This window comes from Mytilus trossulus, chromosome 1 (assembly GCF_036588685.1).
Source record: "Mytilus trossulus isolate FHL-02 chromosome 1, PNRI_Mtr1.1.1.hap1, whole genome shotgun sequence".
NCBI lineage: Eukaryota > Metazoa > Mollusca > Bivalvia > Mytilida > Mytilidae > Mytilus > Mytilus trossulus.
In genome coordinates, this window is record NC_086373.1 from 51,812,816 (window position 1) to 51,823,313 (window position 10,498).

The 10,498-nt window shown below is 36.2% G+C and overlaps 1 protein-coding gene across 1 annotated transcript; it reads left to right on the forward strand.

The window, feature by feature from the left end:
• The first annotated feature begins 5,533 nt into the window (after positions 1-5,533).
• Positions 5,534-6,530, forward strand: LOC134725193 (uncharacterized). The gene has a single exon (XM_063588867.1). It carries the CDS (start codon positions 5,534-5,536, stop codon positions 6,326-6,328), a length of 795 nt encoding a protein of 264 aa, XP_063444937.1. The 3' UTR covers positions 6,329-6,530.
• Positions 6,531-10,498: the final 3,968 nt, after the last annotated feature.

A 10,498-nucleotide genomic window follows, 5' to 3' on the forward strand; every position in this document is an offset into this window, starting at 1 on the left:
TGAGTGACCAGAGATTACAGTAGTAACTAATTAAAGCACTCGGCCCCTTTTTAATCATTGAAGATCTGTCATCGTCTACAAAATGTTAAAAAAAACCTATGTGACTGCTTGGTTGAAATATACTTGTTTACCTTTTGATATTCAACATTATTATACTTAACCTTTTTATTCATCTTTTTTTCGTATCATCTGCATTCATCATGAAAGTCCTAGAAGAAAATTAATAAATACCTCTATGCATTAGACACATTTTTGGGTTGGTTGATATTGTTGAACAAAACATGTGACAGTTTACCAATAGTTATCAAAGGTACCAGGATTATAATATAGTACGCCAGACGCGCGTTTCGTCTACATAAGACTCATCAGTGACGCTCAAATCAAAAATATTTATAAACCCAAACTAGTACAAAGTTGAAGAGCATTGAGGATCCAAAATTCCAAAAAGTTGTGCCAAATACGGCTAAGGTAATCTATGCCTGGGATAAGAAAATCCTTAGTTTTTCAAAAAGTTCAAAGTTTTTTATACGGGAAATTTATAAATTGACCACATTATTGATATTCATGTCAACACCGAAGTGTTGACTACTGGGCTGGTGATACCCTCGGGGACGAAACGTCAAATGTTCATATTTTTCCTATTTTAACTCTTGGTTTTAGCCGACGAAAATCAAGATAAAGATAAGTGTGACATATTTCAAAATGTATGGACTATTCCACTTGCATTTCAAATGGCAACATTTCTCAAGCCTATTCTAGCAACATAATTCCAGGGTTTTATATCTTTAAATACCAATATAATTGTCTCATGTGTAATTTCATTTTCGATTAGCGTGATAATACTACGGGTTTACAACTACTGCATACGGAGTATAAATCTCCAATTTGATACAATATTCCCGTGTGACTGCCTAGACGCAGTCCAGCTAAACCTATGTGCTAAATCGTTAGGGACTAACAAATCAAAGTCAATACTGTGAGATAGTATTTATTCCGTTGCACATCTATATGGTGAAAAGCTACAATAAAACAAAGACAATCGATATAAAAACAGCTAATGTAACATTTCAGATAAATCAACAAAAGTAGTATCAACTTATTCGCAAAAAAAGCAATTTATCTACTGTCAAGTTTACACACAGTGACATTTCTGACCATATTCCAAATGAAAACATATTATCGATTCACACTTTGCTCACAGTGATTTCGAATTCGCATGTGGTTATCAAAAATTGTTTGCATCGTCAAAAACTTATAAAAACAATTGCAGTCTATCAAAATGAATGTGTTTACACTATATATACATAAAAAAGGTAAGTATAAGTGACTTACATAGTGGCATCAGAAGGATTTTCCAAGAGAAAATTAACGTGACTTGACGGAAGTTTATGAAAATTGTAATACAAAAAATAAGTCCGGTTTCTTTCCGGAAAATAAATGAATGTGAAACATGAAACATGACACTCCTCGCCTGATATTATCTATATCACATTATAATGACGGAGTCAGAAATGTATCTAGTTCTATAATAATACACAACAACAAATATCAACAAGTCAAATTGTCCATCGAAACTCCATATTGTTAGTTTGGCAGAAGTACATTGAAACTACATATTGTTAGTTTGGTAGTAGTACAATCAACTCGTTCACGGGCCTTGTGAATGTTTTCCCGTCTTTTCCTAAACGAACATCGACCTTGCGCACACGGTTGTCATCGCTTGTGTGTGTTTTAATAATGATTCCCACTGGCCATTCATTCCTGTGTAGAGATTTATTGCACATGAGAACAACATCACCTTCTGTGTTTTTACGGTCCTGTTGCCATTTCTTACGAGATTGTAAAGATGGTAGAAATTCAGATTTCCATCGGTACCAGAACTGATTTGCGAGATGCTGAATACCTTTCCACTGCTTCTTGAAGAGATCCTTGGAACTGAAGTCTTCTAGATGAAAAGATCGAACAGTGTGATCAGTTTTCAAGGTGAGTATTGTTGCAAGAGTTAACGGAAATGGAACTTCACGATCATATGATGTGGGAGGAATGTGGAGTGTTAAAAATCCAATTTATTCCTTTTTCATTTAAGTACTGTTTGATTGGTCGATCCTCAACACTTATAATGTTAATATTCAAGTCCTTCACAGATCCTATGAAGTTCGTACCACAGTCTGAACGTATAATCTTAACTTCTCCTCTGATTGCACAAAACCGTCTAAGTGCATTAATAAAACATGATGATGTCATCTCTTCCAGTATTTCGATGTGAACGGCTCGCACAACAAGACACGTTAACAAGAGTGCCCATCTTTTAGAGTTAGCTTGTCCCCTTCGTGTACGGCGTGTAGAAACTGTCCACGGACCAAATACATCGATACCAATGTATGTAAACGGAGGCGCAGGGTCAAGCCTATCGAAAGGCAGATCTGCCATTTTTTGGAATTCTTGTCTGCCACGGAGTTGACGACATCTCACACACTTGAATACATACGATGTCACAACACGTCTTCCTCCCAACAACCAGAAACCCGCCTTTCGAATCTCATTTTCAGTGAATTGTCGCCCCTGATTCGTTCATGAAAATGTCCTACCAGCAAAACGGCAATGTGACATTTGGGAACAATAATAGGATTCGCTTCAGATATCGAAAGGTCCGCATTTCCCAATCTCCCTCCAACCCGCAAAAGTCCAAACTCATCCAAGTAAGGCGAGAGATTCAAGATTTTACTGTCTTTATGCAATGGTTCCCCAAATGACAAAGCTGAAATTTCATCAGAAAAGAACTCCTTCTGAACGGCTTGAAGAATGAAATGTTGACTCTCCTCATGAGTAACTTGCCTTCTATTCTTGTCTTGACTGAAACCGATAGTTCTTAACTTAGTTTTCAACGTGGTGACGGCTCGTACAAGACTGATCCATGTGGAGAAATTTTTAAATCTATGAATTCCGAAAGGAACCTCCTTGCCAACAGTTGTTTTCAAAATTCGTACTTCACAGTCTTCATCCGGTGTAACTAGTGGAAATGATGACGGAACCTCATCGATGTGATCTATAAATGAAGCATTTGGGCCTTTCAACCAAAGACTATTTGGGAGATCTACGGCAGAGATAGAATTGCGAGTAGCATCGTCAGCTGGATTTTGATTAGTTGGCACATATTTCCATTGTGTGCAAGATGTTGACTTCCTAATACGGTCTACGCGATTTCTAACGTACACAAAGAATCGCTTGGTTTCATTGTAGATATATCCCAACGTTACCTTACTGTCTGTAAAGAACGTAACGTTATTAAAGTCTAGCTGTGTCAAGTTCTTCCTGAACTGTTTCAAAGATTTCGACACCTAGAACAGCAGCACACAATTCGAGCCGCGGAATTGTGTGTCCATGTTTTGGGGCTACTTGAGCTTTTCCTTAAATGAATCGTATTTCTTGTTGACCACTATTGTCAATCGTACGCACATAAGCCACTGCTGAAACGGCTTTTTCCGAGGCATCGGAAAATACCAGTAAATCTCGATGATGAATATCAGAGAGGTCTCCTCCATAAGTACGTGGAATTTGAACATTTTCCAACAGTTTCAATGAGTTTTTCCAAGTTTCAAACTTTGCACGAAATTCATCTGGCAATGGTTGATCCCAATCCAACTGTTCGGTCATTGCCTCGCGCAAAAGAAGTTTTCCGGCCAATGTCACTGGGGAGGCAAACCCAAGAGGATCGTAAAGTCCATTGATGATCGATAATACGCCTCTCCTTGTATATGGCTTCTCGTCCTGTGTTACATGGTAAGTAAATGCATCGTCACGTAGATTCCAACAGACACCAAGACTCCTCTGAAGAGGAAGCTCGTCACCTTGATTAAAGTCAAGTTTCTTCAAGTCCTTTGCTAAGTCATCCTTCTCAAATGCCGACAAAACTTTACTTGAATTTGAGCAAATTTTGTGTAGTCGTAAATGTCCTTCTTCTAGTAGAGCTGATTTAGCTCTTTTGAGCAAACTTACTGCTTCTTCACTCGAACTGTGTGAGGACAGCGCGTCATCAACATAGAAGTTACGATAAATGTATTCCTTGACATCCATGCCCGACATTTCACCAGCAATATCGGCAGTTTTCTGTAAACCACAGGTAGCCACGGCAGGACTTGGGCTGTTGCCAAAGACGTGCACTTTCATTCTGAAATCCACAAGTTCTTTCGTGAGGTCGTTATTCTCGTGCCAAACGAAACGTAAGTTATCTCTGTGGTCACTACGCACATAAAAACTATAAAACATTTGTTGCAGGTCAGCTATCACAGCAACTTTCTCCTTCCTAAATCTAATGAGCACACCAAGCAAATTGTTAGTTAGATTAGGACCGGTCATTAAAACATCATTAAGGGATAGTCCCTGAAACTTAGCTGATGAGTCGAATACGATTCCTTTTTCTGTGGATGGTAGATCCCGAATAAAGGTAGGTACCAACATTCACTATTTGGTTCTAGTTCTGGAGCACGTTCTGCATGCCCATTTTCAAACAGAGCTGTCATGAATTCATTAACGTGCTGTCTCTTAACGGGATCCTTCCTAAGAGTTGCGTCAAATCTCCTGGCCCTGTGCAAGGCTTGTGTGCGGTTGTTGGGTAACTGTTTACGATTAGGTTTGAAGGGTCAAGGGAAGTGGTGCTATCCAGTTATGACTGTTGTCGTCTCTTTTCATTTCAGTGTCCATCAGTTCTAAAAAGCGTCGATCTTCTATCGATAAACTCGGTTTGTCGTCATATTTCGTAATCTTAAACAGGTGTTTGTCTTGTTCACAATCAGAAACATGAAATTTACTACTACAAGGTTCTAGCACTGAAGACTTTCCATTCACATCTATAAAAGTTTCAAAACGCTTGCATCTTTGGGAATGTGAGCACCGTCTAAGCACGATTCACCGACAATTATCCATCCTAATTTTAATCTTTGTGCGTATGGCTGATATGGCTTGCCAATCTTTTGATCCAATACGTGGTGCGCTTGCATCAAATCTCTACCAATAAGAAGTAATATTTTCGCCTCAGCATCAAGAGGAGGTATAAATTGAGCAATGGATGCAAGGTGTTGGTAGTAAGCAGCTACGTCACAGGTATGTATCTCATTTCGATTATTAGGTATCATGTCACACTCAATGAGAGTAGGAAGCTCAAGATTCTGTCCATCTAGAGATTGCACAACAAAACCACTTGCCCGTCTGCCGTTCATCATAACTTTACCGCTACAACTACTTAATGAATATTGTCTCGGCTCTGCTTCGATGCCAAAGTAATCAAGAATGTCTCCATGCACGGGGCAGCCCCGTTATTCCGACACCCCATTAGTCCGACACCCCATTGGTCCGACACCCCATTATTACGACACCCCATTGGTCCGACACCCCAATAGTCCGACACCCCATTAGTCCGACACGGATATAATTGAACAATATTATAATAAAAAGTAAAATATGAAAATACCAAACTCCGAAGAAAACGGAAAGTCTTTAGTCAATTGGATAAATCAAAAGCCCACTCATCAAATGAATGGATAACAACTGCCATATTCAAATGGAACAATCTTTTGCACATGTACCTATCAAGCAATCAAAACCAGTATTTTTGGACAAATTAAGGAAGATTTGTGTTCATATCAATACAGAATTAAATACTCTAAATTCAAAACTTTACAAACGATTTTTATATTTAAGAGACCAGGCTTTCTTTAAGCTACAATTTTTTGCCGGCGATCGAGCACATGACTTGAGTTTGTGTGTAGCACAAGAAGTGAAAAAACTCCCTGATGGAAAAGGGTTATTATTTTGTCACACTGTTGGAAAAACTTTGAAAAATGGTAAAGTGAATGAATTTGTTGTCAAAAAATTAAATGAGGAGGTCCTTTGTCCAGTTGAGGGTTTATATAGATATGTTAACAATGTTGGGGTTATGGATATAGATGTCACAAAAGGGTTTTTGTTTAGAGCACTAGATGCGTCTCGTACGAAAGTGTTAGAATCGCCAGTTTCATCATCTGGTATGAGCGAACGACTTCAAAATTATTTAATAGAGTTGAACATCTTTGAGGGTGAAACACCACATGGAATTCGTGGGGGATGTGCCATAACTTTAATGTCAACAGGGGTGGCTTCTTGTCAAGGTATAATGGATCATGTTGGATGGCTTCAAAAAGATACTTGTAATAGATATTCAAGAGTTAATCAGTTAGTGGATTCTACATCTGTAAGCTCTCTGTTTGCCAAAGTGGCCGATGCAGATTTTGTAAAAACTCATGAAATTTCCGATAAACTTGGTAATGTGACATCTTTGGATCAAGCTTTCTAATAAAAGAAGTGGAGATAAAATAACGTGAAAAAAAGAAAGATTAACAAATGATTAATAATGCCTTGGTTTATGTAAGCTTGCAGGTATTCAATTGTTTTTCACTTAACATATTACAGTAATTCTGTAATTTATTGTAGACTTGCTTTAATGTATATACTTTGGTAAATTTTTGTAGTTGAATAACATGTTTTTCAAGTGGGTTTTATTTGGTATATTATGTCTATTATGTCTATATTGTATAGTAAATGTATTATTCAATTTTTTTTTCAGAGATACATGATATATGTTTTCATTTGTAAAATTGTGATAATCTTTATTTTGTATTGTATTTATGACGGGTTTATTTTGTTTTGGGAAAATATGTATAATAAAATGTTGAAAAAAAAGGTTGACTGATATCCTGACATTATTCTATATATGTATACATGTAATGAAAGTGAGCAGTAGCATGTCATTAATATATGAGACTTTAGTATTGCTTCCTGTTATGGTGTCCAACGTTCAGAAGACAGACACATGTGCTGTTTTATTCTTTTGCAAGAACATGTAGTTAAGTGATTAGAACTTATATTTTTACTTACCCGTATACATTAGTCTTAATCTTGTACTGATAATGGCTAATGCTTTTGGAGATCGAGATTAAATTTATTTGATTGTCATAATTAATAAAATAAAAGCATATACATATCACTGGATATAAGAGTATGTGGTATGAGTGCCAATGAGACAACTCTCCATTCAAGTATACTAGTATATAATAAAATATTGGCTACGTATACATTTTTAAGTCTTTAAAGCAGATTGGTTTAGTGCTTTATAGTCTGATCAACACAGAAGCAAAAGAAGGAAAGAAAAAAAAAAGAGAAATCAAATGTAGATAAAAAGAGGCTTTTTGAGTACATGATATAAGTAACTGTTGCAAACCGTTATCGGGGAATATAATGTATTATCATTATCTCTCATCTAATGTGTGTACAAGGTAACCAGTGGCGTAGCTTTTTGACATTGCATTTATGCTGTCCTTTTTAATAAGGTTCTTTTGGTGAGATTACTGATAGCGTTGGACATAAAGTGCACTAGCAACAGTTTCATCTCCATCCTATTGGTTTTCCTCTAGCATCTTTATTGTATTGTAAGAAGTTTGATAGGTCTCCTTATTGGTATCGTTAATGTAGCGGGAGTTTATGGCTGAAGATATTGGAAGCAAAAATCATTTCAAACAACAGATCTTAAAAGAATATATTATGATCGTCATTTCTTCATTTCAAGGTCACTAAAACTTTAAGACAGGAAAATTGAATGCTTGCACCTTGCTGCAAGTTTAGAACGTCTCCCGTAAACAATTTATGTATGTATTTTATGTTTTCAAAAGGCTGATGGCATTGGTTAATTTTAAGGTTTGAGTTTTGGGATAAGTTTTGGGAAGTCTTAAGGTTGTTTTGTCTTTGTATGAAAAAGTCCAGTGTTCAGGTGAAGTATGACTGTGTTTTATATCTACTTCACCCCAATACTTAACCGAACCCTAGTCTATTTGAGCAATCTTAATTATGATAGTATCATATCTTAAATGAGATCTCGCGAGAATAGACAAGGTGAGTTATCCTGTCATTCTTTGCTGAACTGTAGTTCTGTGAGTAAGGCATTGCCATATTGTGTATAATTGGACAAAATATGAACTGGATAGACGGGGAGAACGGGAAAGGAGGGAAAAAAAAAAAAAAAAAAAAAACGACAAGAGAATGAATTTTATCAGGTAAAATTTGCTTAAATGACTTCGGGTTTTATACCTACTTCACCCCAATACTTAACCGAACCCTAGTCTATTTGAGCAATCTTAATTATGATAGTATCAAATCACAAGTACGTGTTAAGATCCGACTAAATACCTATTTTCCTATATGGTCAGGTAAAGTTGCTATATACATGTTTATATTTTATTGTTGTCTGTTTGGTATTAAATTAATAATTAACCAATATTAACCAACATCATAATTGTACTACATGCTCATGGCTTCCGAATGGCACATAAAGAAGGTGGCGGCTTTAAACATACCCCCCCCCCCCTTAATCCAGCCTTAGACAGCACACCATAAGTAAAAAATATTAAATATCAGTTGCAATTGGCTTCACTAAAAATGTTGGTATGTTGCACAATCAGTACTTAGCACCGGAATATGAGTACTCACAGTTACTGAAAGCTATTTCAAAACCAATTACGACTAATAACAATTATAACAATCATGTTCTCCAAGACTGGTTGTTGTTTAATAACGAATTGACTACTAACGATTTATTTTGTATGAGACATTGCTACATTTCATATTAAAAAAAAAAGCATGCATAGACAGACACTTACTGCGAAACCATGTATATTTAGTATTTTTTTCAACCCGAGATAGATAAGACTATCTTATTTTTAAGCTTTACTTGTCATACTAGCCTGTTGTCAGAAAAACTAAACCTGCAAAGTAACTTGTTGTTGCAATGCATATTAAAAATGTTTCTTGGCTTATGATAAATCCCAACGAAAACCTTTTGGCATTTCAAAGCATAAGGGTATTAGTAAGGAGTATACACCTATAGTAAGTTTTCGAGTCAAAAGAATGCATGTATATGTCAGGATAATGGAGATTTGGACTCTCAGACAAAATCACACAACAAAATTCAATTACAGACGGTCTGATGAAGATGAAGGCAGACGATTGACACATTGACACAGTATAATATGGTAGACATATGGACCGACTCGTAGACATGTATAGACAGACTGGTGGACACATACACAGACTGGTATAGTAGGCAGATTAGTGGATACGTAAACTGACTGGTAAACATGTAGACTATTGAACACGGAGACAGACTGGTGGAGATGTAGACAGAATAGTAGAAACAAAGACGGACTGGTGAATATGAAGACTATTGAAAATGCATACAGACTGGTGGACACATAGACAGACCGATGAAAATGTAGACGGACTAGTGGACCAAAGACCGACTTGTGAAACATATCCAGACTGTTGAGAAGGTAGACAGACTATTATATAAGACTGGTTGAAATAAAAACAAACTAGTTTACACATAGACAGAATGAGGGACATGTATAGACAGACTTGTGTTAATGTAAATTGACAAAAAATATTTGTCAGCGTAAAAATATATTTCAGACTTACATGTATATAAATATAGTGAAATCTATACTATGGGAGAAAGATTGGCATGGGGGAAAAGTGACTATTTGTATACTTATTGCCAAATTTCCGCGGGGGAAGAATGGCAATGATCCAAAATTTCCCCGGGGGAAAGATTGGCTCATGCCAGTTTTTTCCCCGGGGGAAAACTGACATGGGGGAAGAATGGCTATATAACAGCGGACGTTTCTGCGAATTTATACGTTCCGCACAAACAAACAGACGCCAATCTTTGGCAAGGGAAGCACCAAGTGACTATATTGCTATATTGGATAACTAACTGTTTATGAAATGTAGGAATACATTATGTAATTTTCATTAAAAGACAGCAACAAATTGAAAAAAAATATTTGGAAACAGAAGATTTTTCTTTAATTATGATTAAATTGGATGATATCAAGTATAAATTTCGCCATTATTAATAACACAAATTGTACCAGAGGTCTTTTGTATTGATCCAGAAGGAATAGGTGCATGTGATACATGTATGTAATTTTTCTGATCAAATCAGTGCAAACCAAAGATAATATGTTATAAAATCTTTATACTGGAAATATTATTGAATTCGCGACCAGCGATATCCTCATACATTGAAGATACTTCATACGATATTGAACATACAATTAGACCGAAAATATGTGATAAAATGCACTGTAAATAAATTCAGAAATGTCAATGACTATGCATAAAGTAGTTGCCGATTGACATTAATTTCAATAAATAAACGTGTACTATTAATGGTATGTATAATCCAGTGTTTTAAAATTTGAATACTATATATGCAATCACGTACAATGAACATGAATACTACGATTACATGTACCGAAAGAATACATGAGTTATCTACCTTATACTGTTCAACAACCACAGAGTGGGTCTCATTGGCTGTGTTCAGGTGAAAAACTCTGGTTAACTCTAGTGTAGAGTTGATCTAAAAATAACCTCATTATAATATGCACACGATCGAGTAACTAGAGTTGAG